The 24,475-nt window shown below is 45.0% G+C and overlaps 1 protein-coding gene across 1 annotated transcript in view; it reads right to left on the bottom strand.

The window, feature by feature from the left end:
* The window catches only part of LOC117523805 (high affinity choline transporter 1-like), a 132,730-nt gene that overhangs the window by 1,798 nt on the left and 106,457 nt on the right, over window positions 1-24,475 (bottom strand). Inside the window, 3 exon segments of the mRNA XM_034185416.1 lie at window positions 16,219-16,436; window positions 19,426-19,579; window positions 22,824-22,967. Of these exon segments, the coding sequence (XP_034041307.1) occupies window positions 16,219-16,436; window positions 19,426-19,579; window positions 22,824-22,967 (516 nt within the window).

Genomic DNA, 24,475 nt, shown 5'->3' with positions numbered 1-24,475 from the left:
TGTTCTTGCTTTAATGGCCCTGGACCATCTGCGGCAGCAGCTCAAACAGAGAGTGCCCTGGGTGGGATGAGTCCTTTAGGATGGTGTTGGCTCTCCCAAGACAGCAAGAGCCACGAATGTTCCCCAGTGTGGGTAGAGGGCACCCAATAATCTTCTCTGCCATTTTGGTAACCTTCTGGAGCTCTTTCCTGTTTGCCCCCATGCAGCTGGCAAACCATGTCCAGAGGCAGTATGTGAGGATGCTCTCCATGATAGAACACTAAAAAGACACAAGCATTCTCTGGCTTGTGTTATTTTTCGTGAAGATTCTCAGAAAGTGGAGTCTTTGCTGTGCCTTCTTTACCATCTGTGTGGTGTTCCTGTCGCAGGTCAGTTTCCCATCTATGTGGACTCCCAGGAAACAGAAGTCCCTGATCCTTTCCACTCAAGTCCCCCAATGATAATGGGCTGAATGTCTGTTTTGTTTCTCCTGACGTCTATGATTAGCTTTTTTGTTTTGGATGGGTTTTTTTTTCTACAGCATTCCACCTCATCCCGGTAGGCGGACTCATCTCCTCCAGTGATACAGCATACCACTTTGATGTAATATGCATACCTAGTGAAGGTGTTGCTGGTGTGGATAGGGGTGCAGTCAGAGGTGTAGAGGGTGAACAGCAGCAGGCTCAGCACGCAGACGTGAGGGGAAGCGGTGCTGAGTGTGAGAGCTGTGGATATGTGGAAGCAATCCTGACTCTCTGTGAGTGATCTGACAGAAAGTCCTTAATCCAAAGACATGTGGAATGAGGTAGACTGAGGTTCAGCAGGTTCCTCACTAGGTCATGGGGAGGATGTTGTTGAATGCTGAACTATAATCCTCAAAGAGAAGACAGGTGTAGTGACCTTGTTGCTCCATGTAGGTCAGCATGGTGTGTAGGACAGCGATCACAGCATCCTCTGTTGACCAGTTGACCTTGTAATGAAATTGGTATGGGTCTTGAGTGTGCATTATGAATGACACGATATGACTTCTAACCAGTTTTTCAAAACACTTCATCACCACCAGTGTGAGTGCAACATGCTGGTAGTAATTGAGGCTGGTTATGGGGGATTTCTTGCATAGGGAGACTATGATGGAGGTGTCAGGGACTGGTTGAAGATTTTGGTGAAAATCCCAGCAAGCTGGTCTGCACAGTCTTTCACACCCATCCGGAGACACCACTGGGGCCCATTGCTTTGCTTGGGTTGACGCCCCTCAGCGTGCACCTCACCTTGTGGTGCCTAGACAAGCCCAGATAAATGAGTATTGTTGCATCAGGAAGGGCATTCAGCATAAAACAAGCCAACCCAGCCATGCAGAATACAAATCGAATTTCCATACCGCATCCGTTGAGGTCCGGATTAACAATGACCGCTGCTGGTACCATTGCCCAACAGGGTGCCAGCAGAAATTGAGTGACTGCTCAAATTGAGCTACCACGTGAGTGGTTTTTAACTAGGTTTTCTTATTATTTTATGTTGTGTTATTATGTTTATTATGTGAGTTTTCATGCCAAATTTAAGATCATGTTATGTTTATGTATGCATGAACGTGTTCTACTGCTGGCCGCACAACAAATTGTCCCAGAGGGGCTAATAAAGACACCTTGATACCAGATACTGGACTGCAGCAACCCTGAAAATAGGACATTACAATAATCCAGTCTGGAGGAAACAAAGGCATGAATCAGGGTCTCAGCATCAGCCAAGGACAAAATGGGATGAATCCTCGCTATATTTTGCAAATGGAAGAAGGAACCTCTCGTAACATCCCTAATATGAAGTCCAAAGGACAACACAGGGTCAAAAATCACTCCAAGGTTCCTCACCCTGTCTGTATGATGCACAACACACGAACCTAAGCCAAGCACTAGTTGATGAAATTGATTCCGTTATATTGCTGGACCAAGGTCCATCATTGCAGTCGTATCAGAATTTAGAAGTAGGAACTTACTAGACATCCAGCCTCTCACTGATGCAAGGCAATCATCTAGTGTTTTTATAGAATTGAGATTACCAGCAGTTATTGGCCTATATAATTGAGTATCATCAGCTTAGCAATGAAGGCAATCCCAAAACACCACAGTATAAGGAAAAGGGGTGCTATATAAAGGGAGGAAAGCAGGGGGCCCAAGACAGATCTCTGTGGAACCTCAAATTTCATATCACTAAGTTTGAAGTAGTGTTATTGTATAAAACACAATGACAGCGACTGAATAGACATGACGTCAACCATGCAAAAGCACTTCCAGTACTCCCAAAGTAATGCTCCACCTATCAAGTAAAACATGATGATACACGGTATCGAATGTAGCACTGAGATCTAACAGCACCAAAACCAAAGTGGTGCCCAAAGCCATTGCAAGCAGAAGATCATTCACCAGCTCTTTAGTAAGAGCTGTCTCAGTGGAGTGGTATTTTCTAAAAGCAGACTGCAGTGGCCTAAAAAGATTATTCTTGGTAAGGTGGTCCACAAGCTGCCGTGAGACCACTTTTAACAGAATTTTAGAGAAAAGTGATAGATTTGATATCAGACGATAATTTTTCAGTACACTAGGGTCAAGATTAGGTTCATAGACAGATGGAGAATCAGATGCTCAAAGGAATTATATTTCTAACCCCCCCCCCCCCCCAAAGCTAATAAAGTAAATCTATATCTATAAATAAAAGCAACATCTCCACCTTACTTCATCTCATGAGAGACATGACTAAATGGTGCAGCCTGATCCTACTCGCCAGTTTGTAGTGGAGGTGGACGCCTCAGACTCAGGAATAGGAGCCGTGCTGTCCCAGAGCGGGGAGTTCGATAAGGTTCTCCATCCTTGTGCCTACTATTCCCGCAGGTTGACCCCCGCTGAACGGAATTATGACGTGGGCAATCGAGAACTCCTCGCGGTGAAGGAGGCTCTAGAAGAGTGGAGACACCTGTTGGAGGGAGCTACGGGGCCTTTCACGGTTTTTACGGACCACCGGAACCTGGAGTACATCCGGACCGCCAAGCGGCTGAACCCCAGGCAAGCCCGCTGGTCCCTGTTCTTCGCGCGCTTTGACTTCCGGATCACCTACCGCCCCGGGACCAGGAATCAACGATCCGATGCATTGTCCCGGGTGCACGAAAAGGAGGCCAAGGCCGAGTTGTCGGACCCCATCGACACCATCCTTCCCGAGTCCACTGTCGTGGCCACCCTCACCTGGGACGTGGAGGAGATCGTCCGGGAGGTCCAGGCAAAGAACCCGATCCCGGGAGACGGTCCGAAGAACAGACTCTACGTCCCACCAGAGGCTAGGGCTGCCGTCTTGGACTTCTGCCACGGATCCAAGCTCTCCTGTCATCCCGGAGTGCGTAGGACCGTGGCAGTAGTCCAGCAGCGCTTCTGGTGGGCGTCACTGGAAGCCGACGTCCGGGACTACGTCCAGGCCTGCACCACCTGTGCCAGGGGCAAGGCGGACCATCGCAAGACCAGGGGTCTACTCCAACCCCTGCCTGTGCCTCATCGCCCCTGGTCCCACATCGGCCTGGACTTCGTCACGGGCCTCCCGCCGTCCCAGGGCAACACCGCCATACTGACGGTAGTGGACCGATTCTCCAAGGCGGCCCACTTCGTGGCCCTCCCGAAGCTCCCGACGGCCCAGGAGACGGCAGACCTCCTGGTCCACCACGTCGTGCGTCTGCATGGGATACCGTCGGACATCGTCTCGGATCGTGGTCCCCAGTTTTCCTCGCAAGTCTGGAGGAGTTTTTGTAAGGAGCTGGGGGCCACCGTACGTCTCTCGTCCGGGTATCACCCACAGACGAACGGCCAGGCAGAGCGGGCGAACCAGGACCTTGAACAGGCTCTTCCTTGTGTCACCTCCGCGCACCCGGCGGCCTGGAGTAACCATCTGGCCTGGATCGAGTACGCTCACAACAGCCAAGTATCCTCTGCCACCGGCCTCTCCCCCTTTGAAGCGTGTCTGGGCTACCAGCCCCCGTTATTCCCACTTGTGGAGGGAGAGGTCAGGGTACCCTCGGTCCAGGCCCACCTGCGGAGGTGCCGCCGGGTGTGGCGGACCGCCCGCTCTGCCCTGTTACAGGCCCGGACGAGGGCCAAGGCCCATGCAGATCGCCGGCGTTCCCCGGCCCCTACATACCAACCGGGGCAGGAGGTGTGGCTATCCACCAAGGACATCCCGCTCCAGGTGACATCCCACAAACTCAAGGACCGCTTCATCGGGCCGTTCCCCATCGCCAAGATCCTCAGTCCGGCCGCAGTGAAGCTGACACTCCCGGCTTCACTGCGGATCCATCCGGTTTTTCATGTTTCCAAACTCAAGCCATACCACACCTCACCGCTCTGCACCCCGGGACCCGACCCACCTCCTGCCCGGATAATCGACGGGGAGCCGGCATGGACTGTTCGTCGGCTCCTGGACGTCCGTCGGAAGGGTCGGGGTTTTCAGTACTTGGTGGACTGGGAGGGTTACGGACCCGAAGAACGCTCCTGGGTGAAGAGGAGCTTCATCCTGGACCCGGCCCTTCTGGTCGATTTCCACCACCGACACCCGGACAAGCCTGGTCGGGCGCCAGGAGGCGCCCGTTGAGGGGGGGGGGTCCTGTTGTGTGGGCCGCTGAAGAGGAGGTACTGCTGGCCCACCACCACCAGATGGCGCCCTGCTTGGAGTGCGGGCTTCAAGCACAAGAGGGCGCCAGAACCACTGGGAGTGACAGCCGTCACTCATCCTCAACACCAGCTGTCACTCATTCATCTCATCACCATCACCATAAAGGCCGGACGGTGACTCCACCTCCTCGCCGAGAAATCTCCTACGATTAGAGGTAATCTTCTCTGCTGTGATTATTGTAATCTATTATTGTTCTGTGTGCAGTTGCAAACCCGTGAAGACCCAGGAGAGGGACAAACGGGAACTTCACAAGTCAAGACGTTCCTGGAGGTTATCCCTCCCGGAGGAATCATTAATCAAGGTTGCTGGGTGTGAGGATTCACACTCACCACCTTCTGTTTCTGTCTGCCAGCAGTACCACGGCCGACAACAGAGGACAGAGACCACCTGGGGACTCAGGGCTTGACGGCTTCGGTGTTCTTCAGGCCGTTGGTGGTAGAAGCGGTGTGGGCCCCGGCTCTTCGTTCATCCGAGGTCTCCTATCTTCAAGCCTGCCCGCAGTCCTCTTGTGTATGATTGGCAGTACTCTTGTTTATATTCCGTTGTGTTCTTTTGCAACATTAAATTGTTACTCCTTCTCTTATCCATTGTCCGTTCATTTGCGCCCCCTGTTGTGGGTCCGTGTTACAACACCTTCCCAACAAAAAGATTTCAATAAAACAACAACTGCATCTTTAAAAAAAATGCAGTGAAATTCATTAAAACATAACTTAAAACTTGAACTGCATCACACTGTCATTCCTCAGTCCTGATGTGTCACAAAGTTGTGCTGAGGGAGAACATGCAAGCAATGGTGATGGCAGGTTGACACATGACATCACACAGGAGTCTCCATGGACGATGATGTTTGGAGATGACGTTATCTGTAGTGAGTTTCAAGCAGGTTTAGTCTAGCCTTGAGATATGGAGATATGCTCTGGAGAGAATGAGGATGTAGGAACACAGCAGCTTTTCACAGCAGCTGCACGAAAATAAAAAATAAAAATTACATGCCACCCACGGGACCCGAACCTGTACTTTCCAAAAGCTCTGAATGCCAGTCAGAAACTTTACCACTGAGCTACCATCACTGTCCTGTGAAAGGTGCGGGAAACTGCCTGGAAGGACATGGACATATTAACAACAACAAAAAAAAACACACACCATATAAAAACTCCACATTTTATTAAATCCCTCTAATCACATGGATAATACAAATATTATTCATCTGTTTCTCGGTAGATGACCAATCGTCACAGACATACAGTCATGAAATGACATGAATGGAGCAGTGAGCTTGTCTCATCATGTCCACATCTGCTGGCACGTGTCCAGCCGGCCCTGCACGCGTGTCCTGCCCGACACGCGGGTCTTGTAGATGACACTGCAGGACTGACACCGTGTCATGTGGAACAGAGCTGATGTGGGTGACGTGACAGTCAGATTGCCAGCTGTGTGTTATGATCTGACTGTCCGTTTCAACCTGGGGGCAGCCTGTCAATGTGTGCGCCATGCGGGCGCTCGCTCACTGCAGCCTATCGTCACAGCGATATATGTTTTTATGTATGTCCATGTGATGACAGCAAGCAGACACAGGCATGTCGCAATGGGCAGTTGTTAGTCCATATCCATCCAAACACATTTCGTGTTGTCCAGCCGTGAGGTCCAGAACCACAGATCTCCACAGCCGCTCCTGTCGGCGGCCAGACCTCCTGTCAGTTCAGCACACAGACCAACACATGTGGGGCACTTAGACAGAATTTCACTGACAGTGATTGTCTGCTGAATATTGTGTTAACATGTGTTAACAGTGCAAATGGCCACACATTTTCTAAGTGCCAAGCGAGCAGTGTTAGATGTTCATGTGTGTCAGCTGAAATTTGGCTGACACCTGTCGTTAGAGGGTTCAATGGGCCTCACAACACACACTCTGTCTTTCAGCTGCTGGTGTGCACAAATATTTGTAGCAACAGGTGTCCGAGACGTTGGAAGCAGCTACGAAATTACACGTCTTGCATACAATTCCTGCTTCATGCGCACTTTATGTGCAATTTGACCAAATTCACACTATGTGTGAAGGGGCCCTTAGAGACGGTGGCACTAACAGGAGGCAGAGCTGAAGATGTTGCGATTTTTGGGGGAGTGACAAGAATGGATAAGATTTGGAATGAATATATCAGAGGGACGGCTCAGGTGGGACGGTTTGGAGACAAAGTCAGGGAGGCGAGATTGAGATGGTTTGGACATGTGGAGAGGCAGGACCCAGGGTATATAGGGAGAAGGATGCTGAGGATGGAGCCACCAGGCAGGAGGAGAAGAGAGAGGACAAAGAGGAGGTTTATGGATGTGCTGAGAGAGGACATGCAGGTGGTTGGTGAGAAAGAGGGTGATACAGAGGACAGGGTATGAAGGAAATGATTGATCTGCTGTGGTGCCCCCTAATTGGAGCAACCAAAAGAAGAAGAAGAAATGCAAGGTCACATTTTAGTTTGTAACTAGTTTATGATTAGGTCATTTAATTTTTTTTTTTTTTTTACTGTCGGCTTTTCGGACCAAAATGTGAATGAGTGAATCAAGAGTCTTTCATCTTCAATAACTGAACTGAAATTTGGCATGTACGTAGAACATTCTGAGTAGACATGCAGGTTTGCTCCTGATCCATTACTGAAGTAATGATCAGCCAAAAACAATTGTTGCTTTTGTTAAATCAGAGTTACTGATGTGTGATTGCTGCCTACTGGCGTCACTGGTTGAAAATATTGCTTGAGTGCCCTCTAGTGTCAAATTAAGTTGTCAAAACCTTTCAGAATGATGATGAAATACTGATATAGTATTATGGAATAGGTGGTTCCATGTTTGAGAGGTAAAATTGACATATCTTCTTTGTCTTTCAGCTGTTCCCGTTAGGGGTCGCCACAGCAGATCAATCGTTTCCATCTCACCCTGTCCTCTGTATCTTCCTCTGTCACACCAACCACCTGCATGTCCTCCCTCAACACATCCATAAACCTCCTCTTTGGCCTCCCTCTTCTCCTCCTGCCTGGTGGCTCCATCCTCAGCATCCTTCTCTCTATATACCCTGGGTCCCTCCTCTGCATATGTCCAAACCATCTCAATCTCGCCTGTCTGACTTTGTCTCCAAACCGTCCCACCTGAGCTGTCCCTCTGATATGTTCATTCCTAATCTTGTCCATTTTCGTCACTGCCAAAGAGAATCTCAGCATCTTCAGCTCTGCCTCCCGTGTTTTTGTTAATGCCACTGTCTCTAAACCATACAACATAGCTGGTCTCACTACTGTCTTGTAAACTTTCCCCTTCACTCTTGCAGATATTCTTCGGTCACAAATCACTCCTGCCACCTTTCTCCACCCACTCCACCCTGCCTGCACTCTCTTCTTCACCTCTCTACCACACTCTCCATTACTTTGAACAGTTGACCTCAAATATTTAAACTCATCTACTTTCACCACTTCTACTCCTTGTAACTGCACTATTCCACTGGGCTCCCTCCCATTCACACACATGGACTCAGTCTTGCTTCTACTGACTTTCATTCCCCTTCTGTCCAAAGCATATCTCCACCTCTCCAGCCTAGACTCAACTTCCTCTCTACTCTCACTACAGATCACAATGTCATCTGCAAACATCATAGTCCATGGGGGCTCCTGTCTGATCTCATCCGTCAACCTGTCCATCACCACTGCAAACAAGAAAGGACTCAGAGCTGATCCTTGGTGTAATCCCACCTCCACCTTGAATGAGTCTGTCATTCCAACTGCGGATCTCACCACTGTCACACTATTCTTGTACATGTCCTGCACTACCCTAACATACTTCTCTGCCACTCCAGACTTCCTCATACAATACCACAGCTCTTCGCTTGGCACCCTATCATAAGCTTTTTCTAAGCCCACAAACACACAATGTAACTCTTTCTGGCCTTCTCTGTACTTCTCCAACAGTATTCACAGAGCAAACATTGCATCTGTCTTGAGTGCATTGATGTCTTCTTGGACTTCTTCTGCCTCTACTGGTGGTTGGCTCTCACTGCGGTATTGTATCACTTCCTGTTCCGGAGCACAGCGGTGTTTTGCTGTATCTGTTAGCTGTTTAATCTGCATAGTTAGATTGCTCTAGTTAACTAGATAACGATTTGTTTCACAGTGTAATCTTCACATGCCTTAACTAAAGCACTCCCTCTGCTGAATCACCTCTAAATTATTTACACATTATTCACTTTGTGTGTTTTTAGGAATCCGCTAGCTTAGCGCAGCTACTAGCTCTTAGCCGGTTTAGCATGGCGGCTTCTCCTGTCTCTCCCGCACTTTTCTGCTCTGGGTGTGAAATGTTTAGTTATTCCTCGGCCTCCTTTAGCAGTAATGGTACTTGTAATAAGTGTAGCTTATTCGTAGCTTTGGAGGCCAGGCTGGGCGAATTGGAGACTCGGCTCCGCACCTTGGAAAATTCTACAGCTAGCCAGGCCCCTGTTATCGGTGCGGACCAAGGTAGCTTAGCCGCCATTAGTTCCCCTCCAGCAGATCCCGAGCAGCCGGGAAAGCAGGCCGACTGGGTGACTGTGAGGAGGAAGCGTAGTCCTAAACAGAAGCCCCGTGTACACCGCCAACCCGTTCACATTTCTAACCGTTTTTCCCCACTCAGCGACACACCCGCCGAGGAACAAACTCTGGTTATTGGCGACTCTGTTTTGAGAAATGTGAAGTTAGCGACACCAGCAACCATAGTCAGTTGTCTTCCGGGGGCCAGAGCAGGCGACATTGAAGGAAATTTGAAACTACTGGCTAAGGCTAATCGTAAATTTGGTAAGATTGTAATTCACGTCGGCAGTAATGACACCCGGTTACGCCAATCGGAGGTCACTAAAATTAACATTGAATCGGTGTGTAACTTTGCAAAAACAATGTCGGACTCTGTAGTTTTCTCTGGGCCCCTCCCCAATCGGACCGGGAGTGACATGTTTAGCCGCATGTTCTCCCTGAATTGCTGGCTGTCTGAGTGGTGTCCAAAAAATGAGGTGGGCTTCATAGATAATTGGCAAAGCTTCTGGGGAAAACCTGGTCTTGTTAGGAGAGATGGCATCCATCCCACTTTGGATGGAGCAGCTCTCATTTCTAGAAATCTGGCCAATTTTATTAAATCCCCCAAACTGTGACTACCCAGAGTTGGGACCAGGAAGCAGAGTCGTGGTCTTACACACCTCTCTGCAGCTTCTCTCCCCCTGCCATCCCCCCAATACCCCATCCCCATAGAGACAGAGCCTGCTCCCAGACCACCAACAACTGGGAAAAATCATTAGATCTCTCTCTTCTAAGTCCCTGTTAGTAAATGATATAATAATCAACATATTGATTTATTCTGCCTTACAGAAACCTGGTTACAGCAGGATGAACATGTTAGTTTAAATGAGTCAACACCCCCGAGTCACACTAACTGCCAGAACGCTTGTAGCACGGGCCGAGGCGGAGGATTAGCAGCAATCTTCCATTCCAGCTTATTAATTAATCAAAAACCCAGACAGAGCTTTAATTCATTTGAAAGCTTGACTCTTAGTCTTGTCCATCCAAATTGGAAGTCCCAAAAACCAGTTTTATTTGTTGTTATCTATCGTCCACCTGGTCGTTACTGTGAGTTTCTCTGTGAATTTTCGGACCTTTTGTCTGACTTAGTGCTTAGCTCAGATAAGATAATTATAGTGGGCGATTTTAACATCCACACAGATGCTGAGAATGACAGTCTCAACACTGCATTTAATCTATTGTTAGACTCGATTGGCTTTGCTCAAAATGTAAATGAGTCCACCCACCACTTTAATCATACCTTAGAGCTTGTTCTGACTTATGGTATGGAAATTGAAGACTTAACAGTATTCCCTAAAAACCCCCTTCTGTCTGATCATTTCTTAATAACATTTACATTTACTCTGATGGACTTCCCAGCAGTGGGGAATAAATTTCATTACAGTAGAAGTCTTTCAGAAAGCGCTGTAACTAGGTTTAAGGATATGATTCCTTCTTTATGTTCTCCAATGCCATATACCAACACAGGGCAGAGTAGCTACCTAAACTCTGTGAGTGAGATAGATTATCTCGTCAGTAGTTTTACATCCTCATTGAGGACAACTTTGGATGCTGTAGCTCCTCTGAAAAAGAGAGCCTTAATCAGAAGTGCCTGACTCCGTGGTATAACTCACAAACTCGCAGCTTAAAGCAGATAACCCGTACGTTGGAGAGGAAATGGTGTCTCACTAATTTAGAAGATCTTCACTTAGCCTGGAAAAAGAGTCTGTTGCTCTATAAAAAAAGCCCTCCGTAAAGCTAGGACATCTTACTACTCATCACTAATTGAAGAAAATAAGAACAACCCCAGGTTTCTTTTCAGCACTGTAGCCAGGCTGACTAAGAGTCAGAGCTCTATTGAGCCGAGTATTCCTTTAACTTTAACTAATAATGTCTTCATGACTTTCTTTGCTAATAAAATTTTAACTATTAGAGAAAAAATTACTCATAACCATCCCAAAGACATATCGTTATCTTTGGCTGCTTTCAGTGATGCTGGTATTTAGTTAGACTCTTTCTCTCCGATTGTTCTGTCTGAGTTATTTTCATTAGTTACTTCCTGCAAACCATCAACATGTCTATTAGACCCCATTCCTACCAGGCTGTTCAAGGAAGCCCTACCATTAATTAATGCTTCGATCTTAAATATGATCAATCTATCTTTATTAGTTGGCTATGTACCACAGGCTTTTAAGGTAGCAGTAATCAAACCATTACTTAAAAAGCCATCACTTGACCCAGCTATCTTAGCTAATTATAGGCCAATCTCCAACCTTCCTTTTCTCTCAAAAATTCTTGAAAGGGTAGCTGTAAAACAGCTAACTGATCATCTGCAGAGGAATGGTCTATTTGAAGAGTTTCAGTCAGGTTTTAGAATTCATCATAGTACAGAAACAGCATTAGTAAAGGTTACAAATGATCTTCTTTTGGCCTCAGACAGTGGACTCATCTCTGTGCTTGTCCTGTTAGACCTCAGTGCTGCTTTTGATACTGTTGACCATAAAATTTTACTACAGAGATTAGAGCATGCCATAGGTATTAAAGGCACTGCGCTGCGGTGGTTTGAATCATATTTCTCTAATAGATTACAATTTGTTCATGTAAATGGGGAATCTTCTTCACAGACTAAGGTTAATTATGGAGTTCCACAAGGTTCTGTGCTAGGACCAATTTTATTCACTTTATACATGCTTCCCTTAGGCAGTATTATTAGACAGCATTGCTTAAATTTTCATTGTTATGCAGATGATACCCAGCTTTATCTATCCATGAAGCCAGAGGACACACACCAATTAGCTAAACTGCAGGATTGTGTTACAGACATAAAGACATGGATGACCTCTAATTTCCTGCTTTTAAACTCAGATAAAACTTAAGTTATTGTACTTGGCCCCACAAATCTTAGAAACATGGTGTCTAACCAGATCCTTACTCTGGATGGCATTACCCTGACCTCTAGTAATACTGTGAGAAATCTTGGAGTCATTTTTGATATATGTAGGACTGCTTTTTTGCATTTACGCAATATCTCTAAAATTAGAAAGGTCTTGTCTCAGAGTGATGCTGAAAAACTAATTCATGCATTTATTTCCTCTAGGCTGGACTATTGTAATTCATTATTATCAGGTTGTCCTAAAAGTTCCCTGAAAAGCCTTCAGTTAATTCAAAATGCTGCAGCTAGAGTACTAACGCGGACTAGAAGGAGAGAGCATATCTCACCCATATTGGCCTCTCTTCATTGGCTTCCTGTTAATTCTACAATAGAATTTAAAATTCTTCTTCTTACTTATAAGGTTTTGAATAATCAGGTCCCATCTTATCTTAGGGACCTCTTAGTACCATATCACCCCAATAGAGCGCTTCGCTCTCAGACTGCAGGCTTACTTGTAGTTCCTAGGGTTTGTAAGAGTAGAATGGGAGGCAGAGCCTTCAGCTTTCAGGCTCCTCTCCTGTGGAACCAGCTCCCAATTCGGATCAGGGAGACAGACACCCTCTCTACTTTAAGATTAGGCTTAAAACTTTCCTTTTTGCTAAAGCTTATAGTAAGGGCTGGATCAGGTGACCCTGAACCATCCCTTAGTTATGCTGCTATAGACTTAGACTGCTGGGGGGTTCCCATGATGCACTGAGTGTTTCTTTCTGTTTTTGCTCTGTATGCACCACTCTGCATTTAATCATTAGTGATTGATCTCTGCTCCCCTCCACAGCATGTCTTTTTCCTGGTTCTCTCCCTCAGCCCCAACCAGCCCCAGCAGAAGACTGCCCCTCCCTGAGCCTGGTTCTGCCGGAGGTTTCTTCCTGTTAAAAGGGAGTTTTTCCTTCCCACTGTCGCCAAGTACTTGCTCACAGGGGGTCGTTTTGACCGTTGGGTTTTTCCGTAATTATTGTATGGCTTTGCCTTACAATATAAAGCGCCTTGGGGCAACTGTTTGTTGTGATTTGGCGCTATATAAATAAAATTGATTTGATTTGATTTGATCTCTAGTGCTCTTTCTTAGCATGAAACCATATTGCTGCTCACAGATCTTCACCTGTTTTCTAAGCCTAGCTTCTACTACTCTTTCCCATAACTTCATGCTGTGGCTGATCAACTTTATGCCTCTGTAGTTACTGCAGCTCTGCACATCACCCTTGTTCTTGAAAACAGGAACCAGCATACTTCGTCTCCACTCCTCAGGCATCCTCTCACTTTCCAAGATTTTATTACACAATCTGGTTGGAAACTCTACTGCCATCTCTCCTAGACATTTCCATGCCTCCACTGTAATGTCATCTGGACCAACTGCCTTTCCACTCTTCATCCTCTTCATAGCAGCCCTCACTTCTTCCTTACTAATCTCTTGTACTTCCTGATTTACTCTCACCACATCATCCAGCCTTTTCTCTCACTCGTTTTCTTCATTCATCAGCTCAACCTTCTCAGCACACACTCCTCACTTGTCAGCACATTACCACCCTAACCTGCTGCACATCCTTTCCAGCTCTGTCCCTTTGTCTGCCCAATCGGTACAAGTCCTTTTCTCCTTCCTTACTATTCAACTTCTTGTACAGCTCGCAATATGCCTTTTCCTTTGCTTTTGCCACTTCTCTTCTCGCCTTACGCCGCATCTCCTTGAATTCCTGTCTACTTTCTTCATCTCTTCGACTATCCCAAAACTTTTTCGTCAACCTCTTTCTCCTTATGCTTTCCTGGACCTCTTCATTCCACCACCAAGTCTCCTTGTCTTCCTTCCACTGTCCATATGTCATACCCAGTACTGCCCTAGCTGTCTCCCTCACCACATCTGCAGTACTTTTCCAGTTGTCCAAAATTGCTTCCCCTCCAACCAGTGCTTCTCTCACCTGCTTGCTAAATTTCACACAACAGTCTTCCTCCTTCAGCTTCCACCATCTGATCCTTTGTTGAGCTCTCACTCTCTTCTTCTTTACCTCTAAAGTCATCCTACAAACAACCATCCTATGCTGTCTAACGACACTCTCTCCTGCCACCACCTTGCAGTCTGTGATTTGTTTTAGCTTGCATCTCCTATAAAAAATGTAGTCCACCTGTGTGCACCTTCCTCCACTCTTATATGTTACCCTGTGCTCCTCCCTTTTCTTAAAGTAGGTATTCACCACAGCCATTTCCATCCCTTTTGCAAAACCAACTACCATCTGTCCTTCCCCATTCTTATCCTTTATACCATATCTACCCATTACTTCCTCATCACCTATGTTCCCTTCACCAACATGCCCATTGAAGTCTGCTCCTATCACCACTCTTTCATGCTTGGGCACACTCTCCACCACCTCATCTAACACACTCCAGAAATCTTCTTTCTCCTTCATCTCACAACCTACCTGTGGGGCATATGCACTGATGATATTCATCATCACCCCTTCAATTTCCAACTTCACACTCATCACCCTGTCAGACACTCACTTAACCTCCAACACACTTTTAACATGCTCTTCCTTTAAAATGACCCAACACCATTTCTCTTCCTGTCCTCACCATGGTACAACAACTTGTACCCACCGCCGATGCTCCTGCTCTTACTTCCCTTCCACTTGGTCTCTTGCACACACAATATGTCTACCTTTCTCCTCTGTCATATCAGCCAGCTCTCTCCCTTTACCAGTCATACTACCAACATTTAAAATCCCCACTCTCATTTCCACCCTTCCAGTTTTCTTCTCCTCCCGCTGTTTGTGGAAACGTTCTCCTCCTCTTCTTCGTCATCTTCGCCCAGGTAAAATTGACAAATAATGAAAATAAATAAAGGAGGTGAGGGACCAGGCTGACAGCCAGTCACAGCAGACATGAAGAACACTGGATAACAAGAGTGACACCTAAAAATGACAGATAATGCACTTCAATTTTAGATGTTGTATTATATAGATGCCTTCACTCAACAGCTCATCTCTACATCAGCCTGCAAGATGAACACACACACACTCTGCCTCCTCTTTACTCCCTGCACTCCAACCCCACCCCCAGATGGGTGGGCCGTTTCCCCTCAATGTGGATCAATAAATTATGTGTTTATGGTTGAAAGATGTTGCAGTTAGACCTTTATTTGCAGTGAGTTCACGCGGTGTATTAAATCGGATGTGCAAAAGTAAAGCTGTGATCTGTCAGTGTAGCGTGGTAAACAGAAGGACCGTATGTATCATAGCACACAACACAACGCTGTTTTTATTACTATCAATGGTTCAAGGTGATATGAAGCTATTAATAGTGTTATTATGTATTATTATTAGTATTATATGAAATTTGCAAAGTAGCAAATTAGCCATGAGACATACTGCTCCAGCAACTTCCACATCAGATTCACAGCTAATTACTTTGTCACCAAGTTGAACAATAAGAATCAGTGGAGTCAAACCATTTGAAGGATAAGCCAGGTAAGACTAGCTCTCTTTAAAGATGTCTCTCTAGATGTTGATCGCAAAAAAAAAAAAAAAAAAACCTCTCTAAAAGTTACAGAGTACATATTGCTGTATGTGCTGTTTTTTGTTTTGGTGTTGTACCTTATTAATGGTGGGTTTTGTTTTTTCTTTTCATATATGTTGATTAGTTTGAAGGTCAAACTTATGGCCAGATTAAGGATCCTTTTTATGTACGTCCCTTCGGCTGCTCCCTTGTTTGCACTAGGGGTCGCCACAGCAAATCCAAGGTGGATCTGCATGTTGACTTGGCACAGGTTTTACGCTGGACGCCCTTCCTGACGCAACTCCACATTAGACGGAGAAATGTGGCAGGGGTGGGATTTAAACCCGGAGCCTTCTGAACTGAAACCAAGCGCATTAACCACTTGGCCACCACCACTGCATCTGTTTTTATCTAACTTTGACTTCTTTTGAGATAAATTAAGAGATTAAAACAATCTTACAATCCAGTTTGCAATAACATTCAACAACTCCCTGTGTGCAGCAACATTTCCTCAAAAAAGTGAATAAATTATAACAGCATCAACACAGCAACAGCAGTTTGATGATTTAGCACCTGAGGTCGGAGGATGTTCTTGTAGATGTTGAAGGAGAAAATGGAAGCTGCAGAAAGCAAAGCAGAGTCAGCAGATGACATCACAGCAGCAGCGACACATCCAATGCCAATGATGGAGATGTAGGACGGGGTGAGATATAGCAGGGTGACAGGCAGCGCTAAAGCAGCACTGCCACGTTCAAATGGAGATGGAGATCCATATGAAGTCAGGTTCCAGTCTGAGACATGAAAAAGCAGACACAAAAACCACTGACATTAACAGACACATTGTATTTTGGGTGATTTTAATCTTGAAATCTTTTGATTCATTCATCAATCTATTTGGCAGTATTCTATCATGGTGTGAATGGGGGTTGAAATGGTGTTGGGGTCAATTTAAAGGATGAGTGTATTAAGAGTGTGATGGAGGTGAAATGAGGGTCTGACAGTGTGATAAGTGTGAAGTTGGAATTTGAAGGTGTGTTGAAAAATGTCATCAGTGCATATGCCCGACAAGATGGTTGTCAGATGAAAGAGAAAGTAGATTTCGGGAGTGAATTTGATGAGGTGGTCAAGAGTGAACACAAACATGAACGATGGTGATTGGAGCGAGATTCAATGGGCATGCTGGTGAAGGGAACAGAGGTGATGAGGAAGTAATGGTAGATATGGTATCAAGGACAGGAATGTAGAAGGGCAGATGGCAGATTTTCCAAAAACTATGGAAATGGCTGCCGTGAATACTTGACAACATGACACAACATGACACAAGAGTGGAGGAAGGTGCACACAGATGGACTGCACCCTATGTAGAAGATGCATCCTAAGAAACTGTGGACCAATGGACTAGACTAGACTAGAAATAATAGACTAGAAATTTGAGACTAGTGGTGCCAGGGCAGTGTGCACAGTTTGTAAGATGACTCTGGATGTGAAAAGCAAGACACTGAGAACTGAACCAAAGATCAGGTGCTGGAAATTGAAGGAGGCAGCTATGCTGTGGCGTGAACAAAAAGACAGGAAGCAGGAGTTGTAAGATGTTGTAATTTTTGTTTGAGAGTGATGAGAATGTACTGGCTTGAACATATGGTAGAGAAACCTGTGCTGTTCTGTGAAAGCTGAGAACCAAATACTCGAACAAAAGTAGTGGTTAGTGCACTTGTTTTTCTGTTTGGAAGGCTCCTAGATCAAAACCCCACCCCTGACACATTCTCCATCTAATATGGAGTTGTGTGTTAATCTGAGGTTGGTGAGTTTCTGGACCAGTTTATGAGGAGTTAGTTTTAAACTGCTAAAATCTACAAACAGCATCCTGACATATGTGTTTGGCTGCTCCAGGTGGGTCAGGACTGTGTGAAGTGCAAGGGAGACTGCATCCCCTGTAGATCTGTTCATCTAGTGTGTGAACTCATGGCTGTCCAGTTCTGCATGGATGCTGTTTTTGATGTGTGCTGACACCATCCTCTCAAAGCACTTCATAATGACAGGGGTGAGGGCAACTGGGCGATAGTCACTGAGGGTTGTGACAGCAGGATTTTTGGGCACAGGAACCTTAGTAATTCATTTGAGGCAGGTGGGGACAGCAGCATGTTGTAGGGAGAAAAGATGTGCGTGAACACCCCAGCCAGCTGGTCAGTGCAAGTCTTCAGTAGGCGGCTTGTCACCCCATCTGGTCCAGCTACTTGGTGATGTTGATCTGTTTCAAGGTGGATCTCTCCTGTTGCTGCTGGAGGACGAGTGTCAGCTCCTCCTCAGGCTGGATTCTTTCAGCAGGCTGGGCTCTTCCCTGCTGCTTAACACACGGTAACAGACAGTATATAATGTGTGTGTGTGTGTGTGTGTGTGTGGTATTTTTTGACAGGTGTGACTCATACTCTAGTGTTACTTATACCCAAGAAAGTATGTTTACTTAAACTGAACAAAAATGAATGGATGAGAAACACCAGAAAAGGCTAAAAACAAAATGTAGCCATCTTGGAACTAAGCTGTCAATAGAGATGGTGTCAGATGAAGCCCCACTGGAAGTACAAAAACTTGCAGTTCCTTGACTAGCTGGATGACGCTGGCTCCAAAACACAGCTCATTACCATATAGTCCATTGTCCCAATCCAAAAAGGGCTCCAGTTAGGAGTTGGTTGACCCCCCCCACCACCATTACTTTAGCTTGATGGTACCAGCATGTTCCCAGGTCTTATAACAGTTTTACTTGCTGTCATTGGCATAGGTACTTCTGACAACAGCCTTTTGCAAAAGAGGGGTCAGTAAAAATGCAGATTTTCTGACCTTACATAAAATCTGGTAGAAAGTAGGTTTGGTTGTTCTCTATTGTTCCAAATAGTTCAATAGCACAAAGAAAGTGTGTATTGACATAAATGAACAAGTAAACACTTATATTTTTTATTGTGATGTAACCGTGGTTATGCCCAGACACGAGCTTCATGTCAGCTCTTCCTGGTCTCTATAGGAAACCTGTGGGTGAAGTCGCACAGGCTTTGTCCAAGATATAGTAGTGGCTGCAATAGTCTGTCTGTGGTTATAGTCTGTGGTTGCAACATGTGCACTCATAAAGTCTTGAATGCAGACATACTGTTCCTCATGATCTCATTTTCAACCATGTTTCTGGGTCCAGGTCATGGTGGTAGCAGAGCAAGCACCTCATCCCACACTTCCCCATCTTTGGCCAAGTCCTGTTGCTCTGCTCAGTGGAACCCAAGGTGTTCCCAAGCCAGTTGGCAAATATAAGCTCTCCAGCATACCAAAGGTCTTCTCTGGGACTGCCTCCCAGTTGGATGTGCCTGGAAGACCTCCTTAAGGTGAAGACCAGGGGCATCCTCACTAGGTGCCCACACCACCTCAACTGGATCCTTTCGATGTAAAGAAAGATCTATGATCTTATTCTTTCAGTCATTACCCAAAGCTCACTACCATATGTGAGTATAGGAGTATAAATCAAATGGTAAAATTGAGAACCTCTTCTTCGGATGTGCACTAAGTTTGAGGCCAAGTAGGAATTGACTGGGATGAGAATCAGCACCTCCAACTCTGAGACCATGCTCCTCTGTCTGAAAAGGCTGGATTGTCTTCTCTGTGTAAGGTGGCAAATGGAGGAGTTTAAAGTACTTCTGGCTCTTGTTCATGAGTGGAGGTAAGTTGGGGAATGAGATCAATAAACATACTTTTTGATTAGCATTTATTTGTGTGTCACTCTCCTATAGATGCTCTGAATACCTGTGGATGCAGCCACTGCACCGATCAATAATGGTGGAATTCCAAAAACAAAGGTACAGAAAGCACCAACGTAGCATGAAAGCTGGGCTGAGAATGCAGAAGAAGCGGACAAGATCCTCTGGTGGACGGCCTGATATCCCAGACCTCCCAGTGCCTGAAAAGGTAAAGCAGTCCAAGTTAGTTCATAGATTCTGCTGAGTCAGTAAAGTCATAAGTCTATTTAGTATTACTTCTGAAATACCAAAAAATTATAATTGTCATGAATTCAAGCTTCAATCACATCATAATTAATCACCTCAGTCTCATATAAAAAGTGTCAAACAGTGACCGTAATGACAACAACATTAATAATAAGAACTTTAATAATGATATCTTGTTTTCATAAATACTGTGAAGCACTTCACAGCTCTAATCCAAAACTAAACAAGGATGAAAGGAATAAAACAATGTGGAATTAACGTCATTATACTTTATTGATAAAATGACCAATACATATTTAGTCACCAGAAAAATATAGAAAATCTACCAGAGAACCAGGATTTGATTTAGGTTTGGAAATGTTGAGCCCTGGTTATCTGTCTGCCCTTTTGTCTGTAATGTGTTAAGGTCATGTCTGCCTCCTGTGTGGCATTGGGTTTGGGTATTTGTGTGTCCAGACAGGTCTGGATCTCATGTCTGCCTGTTCGTCGTGTGTATATATGTAGGTGGGCACGCCCCCCCCAGTCTGCATCTGTGTTTTAGTATGAGGGTGTGTGTATGCTTCTCTGTCCCATCGTTGTCCTCTGTGTCCGTGTAGGAGGCTCACTGTAATGCAGTTAATGCATTAACTGCATTACAGTGAGCCTTAGAACTTTTCAGCCTTCCCTCGTATGTAGGTGTGAGTGTGTGAGTGTACGTCTCGATATGGCTCCCTCGTGCATCGTCCCTGTTCCCACATGGATGTGTGAATCTTTCTTGTGCACCTGCTGTCTGTGTCTGCCATCCTGTGTGTTTGGTCTTACATGTGTCTCGTGTCAGTGTGGGTCAGTGTCCCTTGTTCTTACCTTGTTCCCGTTTCAGTTCCGCATTTATTTCTGTGTGCATTCATAACCTGTTTTCAGGTCTTTTGCACTGCTCATTATTTTGATCCATGCTTGAGTTTTTCATCTGTGATCCAGTTGTCTTTATGTTCCTTGTTTGATGTTGCAGTCATGTGCTCTTTGTGGTGTGGTTTGTTATTTCATCTTTTAGTTTTATTTTCCATACTCTGGATGTCTGTTTATTTTCGATCTCTGTGTATTCCTTTATTTTACCCCCGTGTCCCGGTTCCTCCGTTTGCCCTTTTGTTACACCTGGACTGTAGGACAACACACAATAATTAGTTATGTTATTTAAGCCTTGTCCTGCTCACTGTTTTTTGCCAGTTGACTACGTTCAGTCCCTTGTTCCTGTCACCCGTGCTGTCAGTCTCCACTTCATTGTGTTGTCAGTAAGTGTTGCACCCCGTTGTGTTTGTTAGACATTCAGCGTTTGGATATTTCCTCACATGGTTTTCACCATGTCTTTTGTGTTTTTGAATGACTGTTCACGTGGGAGTTCCTCGTCACCACTTTTATGTCACTGTCATGTTGGATGGATTAAACACCTTGGATTTTTAAACCTTTTTTCTGGGGTCCATTTTCTGTGTTTCAGTGGCTTCAACCACAACACCTCTTGTCATTTTATGGAGCCTCCATTCAATCAATAAATCCTTGGATTATTTTGTTCAGTTGAACAAGAGCCATGTTGCATTGCTCAAAATTTGCATAACACAGACTTCAAGGCTATTTTGGTCCCACCTAGCTGGCAGCAGGGTGACCATTGTCTCTGAGCGCTGTAACACGCCCAGTCTGATTGAGAATGTTTGACAAAATTGTTGCTTGCAGGTAATGTGAGTGTAGGGTTAGATGATTAGAGTAGCCGGCATGAGAGAGGGGCGTTGCCTTGAAGGAGGTTCTGATGTTTGTGTAAATCAAGTCCAGAGTGTTGTTCATCTGCTGGGGGAATCTTGCTTGAACAGGCTTGAGACATGCCTGGTTGAAATTTCCAAGGATGATAAACAAAACGTGTCGGGATGGGCTGTCTGCTGCTCACTGATTGGTCTGTCAATTTCACTCATTAGAATTTCATTCTGTCACACTGGTGGTACATGGTACATAAACATTAGATTAGATCAGATTTGATAGAACTTTATTGATCCCTTGGGAAGACTCACTCTGGGAAACTGAGGTTCCAGCAGCATTGTATAGCAGTACACAGGGTAAGAAGCACACAGAGTATCAAAAGTGAAAGCAAAAAAGAAAAGCAGGTTGCAAATATAAATATATGAGGTCTGTTAGAAAACTATCCGACCTTTTTATTTTTTGCAAAAACCATATGGATTTGAATTGCATCAGCCAAGCTTGAACCTTCGTGCACATGCGTGAGTTTTTTCACGCCTGTCGGTTGCGTCATTTGCCTGTGAGCAGGCTTTGTGTGAGCAGTAGTCCAGCCCCCTCGTCGGATTTTCATTGTGAGGAAAATGTCTGAACAATTTGGAGCTTTGCTGCATCAAATCTTTCCAGAAACTGAGAGACAGCCAGGTGGACACCGTTCAGAAAATTCAGATGGCTTTCAGGGACGATTTTATGGGATCACACAGATTAAGGAGTGTTACAGCCGGTTTAAAGACCTCTGGGCCTATTAGTGTTAATTAAGGAGTGGCCAAATAAACAACTTGGTATATTCTTTAAAAGTACGAATGCACTGGTGAGCTCAGTAACATCAACAGGCAGGAAGACCACAGAAGACAATGAAAGAATGAAGACAGAACTCTGACAAATAAAACACATAAGCGTAGAGCCTGTTTGCAACATTTACAAAGGATGGTTAGAAACACACTGAAAAGACTGTGAAAACCAAGTCACAAGACCAAGACACAGCATCACCTTAACCCCCCCCCCCCCCCCAACCTGTATCCATAACCGTGATATTGAAAGAGAACTCTGTAACTTTAAAGGTTGTATTAAATTTCTTTATTGCAAAGCCTGACGCTCTATTCTCACTTTCATGGATATGAAAGGTCTCTGTCTGAAATCTTGTTCTTGTCATGGAAAACATTAGAGGGTCTGGGGTCTGGGAGGGGGTCTATAAGGAAACAGGATATTCTGTTGTTGCGTCATGGGTTGTTTAACTGTAAACAGATTTTAAAGATGCTAGAAAAATTATATTTTTTTTGTCATGAACTTTGACCTGCTTTGATAATTGTTTTACATGCTGTGACATCACCGGGAGGATTTCCAGAAGTGACAAAGTTGTGTTAAAGTTGTGCTTCAGTCATGTTGTGGTTGTTTTTGCACACATGACTTGGTGCTATTAATTATTTTGGGTTTTCATCTTACCATTATTAAAAAAGTGTCCATCGTTTTCCAGCCCTTCCTCGGCTCTATGGTACCAATCCATGGTGCATGCAAAGTGTTGTTCAGGAGCGTCTTTGAGATATCCAGGGTGTAGGGACTCATCAGGACAAAGGGGACACAGACCCACTGCAGACACAAACACATGGAGTCATAAGACAAATCATACATGTATCTCTCAGTATTTCTGTTTTTTAACGAGAAACATGCAGGTTACATCAAATATGACTGATCTCTCTTTTTATCTCTTCTGTTGTGTCTGTGACAGAACAGATGTGACAGTCACAGTGACAGTGAGATCAGATTTTAAGGTTCTGCTACTAGTCTATAAAACTGTTCACGGACTGGTACCTCCCTACCTAGCTGACCTAATTAAACCTTACGTACCGGCCTGGGCTTTGTGTTCTCAGCGTGCAGGACTACTTTGTGTCCCTAGGGTGAATAAGAAGTCTGCGGGTCACAGAGCTTTCTCTTATCATGCCCCTGTTCTGTGGAATGATCTCCCTGCATCAATAAAACAGTGAGATTCTGTGGAGACTTTCAAGTCCAGACTTAAGATGCATTTATTTTCCCTTTCATATGGCTAGCATACTGGCATAGTATGTTACTATGCTTTTTACTCTTTTAATTCATTTTATTACTAAACGGAGCGTGCTACGGCCTCAACTTTACCTAAATTCTGGGTCTTTTAGTGAAGCTCAGGGCTATTGGCCAGTGACCACCTTAGTATTTCTTCTGTTTTTCTTGTTTAATGCTGGCAAATTATACAGTATTTCTTGTCTTTCTGATGCCTGATTCTGTTTTTTCTCTCTTTAAGGTGCAGCTCCATCCAGAGATGGGAGTTGTATTTGTGCTGGTGACCCTCCTGTCCTGTGCACCAACAGCATTTCCTGTATATTTGTTTTGTGAATTGTTCTGTAATCTGTATCATGGCCCAAGCAGAGGGTCACCCCATTGAGTCTGGTCTGCTTAAGGTTTCTTCCTCAGAGGGAGTTTTTCCTTACCACTGACTTGTGTGAAGTGCCTTGAGGCAACTCTGTAGTGATTTGGCGCTATATAAATGAAAATAAAGTGAAAATTGAAATTGAAAATTGTTTCTGTGTCAGTGGCCTGTGATGTACAGTGCATCCAGAAAGTATTCACAGTGCTTCATTTTTTCCACATTTTGTTATGTTAGGGCCCCCTCACAGCAAGAATCAAGCTGATCCAGGCCGAATGTCATAAAATCCATAACTTGCGCCAGATCTATGAGGGAATATGAATTGTGGAAGACAGACGTACGAGTACATTTACATTGCCACATGAGAGGTCCAATTGTGGGTGGAGGAAATGTAATCCAGCAGCACTCGAGTGAGAATACTCCATGCAAAAATCCAAATCAGTGAAAACAGAATCAATATGAAAAGTAAGAACAAAAAGCAACTGTCAAAAAGTGATAACACTTACAAACCGACAACAACGTGGACAGATAAAACAGGTGAATGAGGACTTAGGAAGACAGTACAGAATGTAATCGGCCCGTGCCAAACTGAGACAAAAGTGGGGCTTAAAAACCCAACTAATCTGAAACCACCGGTGTAAAAATCAAATCAAATCAATTTTATTTATATAGCGCCAAATCACAACAAACAGTTGCC

The sequence above is a fragment of the Thalassophryne amazonica genome, chromosome 13 (genome assembly GCF_902500255.1).
Source record: "Thalassophryne amazonica chromosome 13, fThaAma1.1, whole genome shotgun sequence".
In the NCBI taxonomy this organism is placed as follows: domain Eukaryota; kingdom Metazoa; phylum Chordata; class Actinopteri; order Batrachoidiformes; family Batrachoididae; genus Thalassophryne; species Thalassophryne amazonica.
Note: the sequence above shows the minus strand (reverse complement) of the source record. Positions and strands in the feature narration are given on the sequence as shown.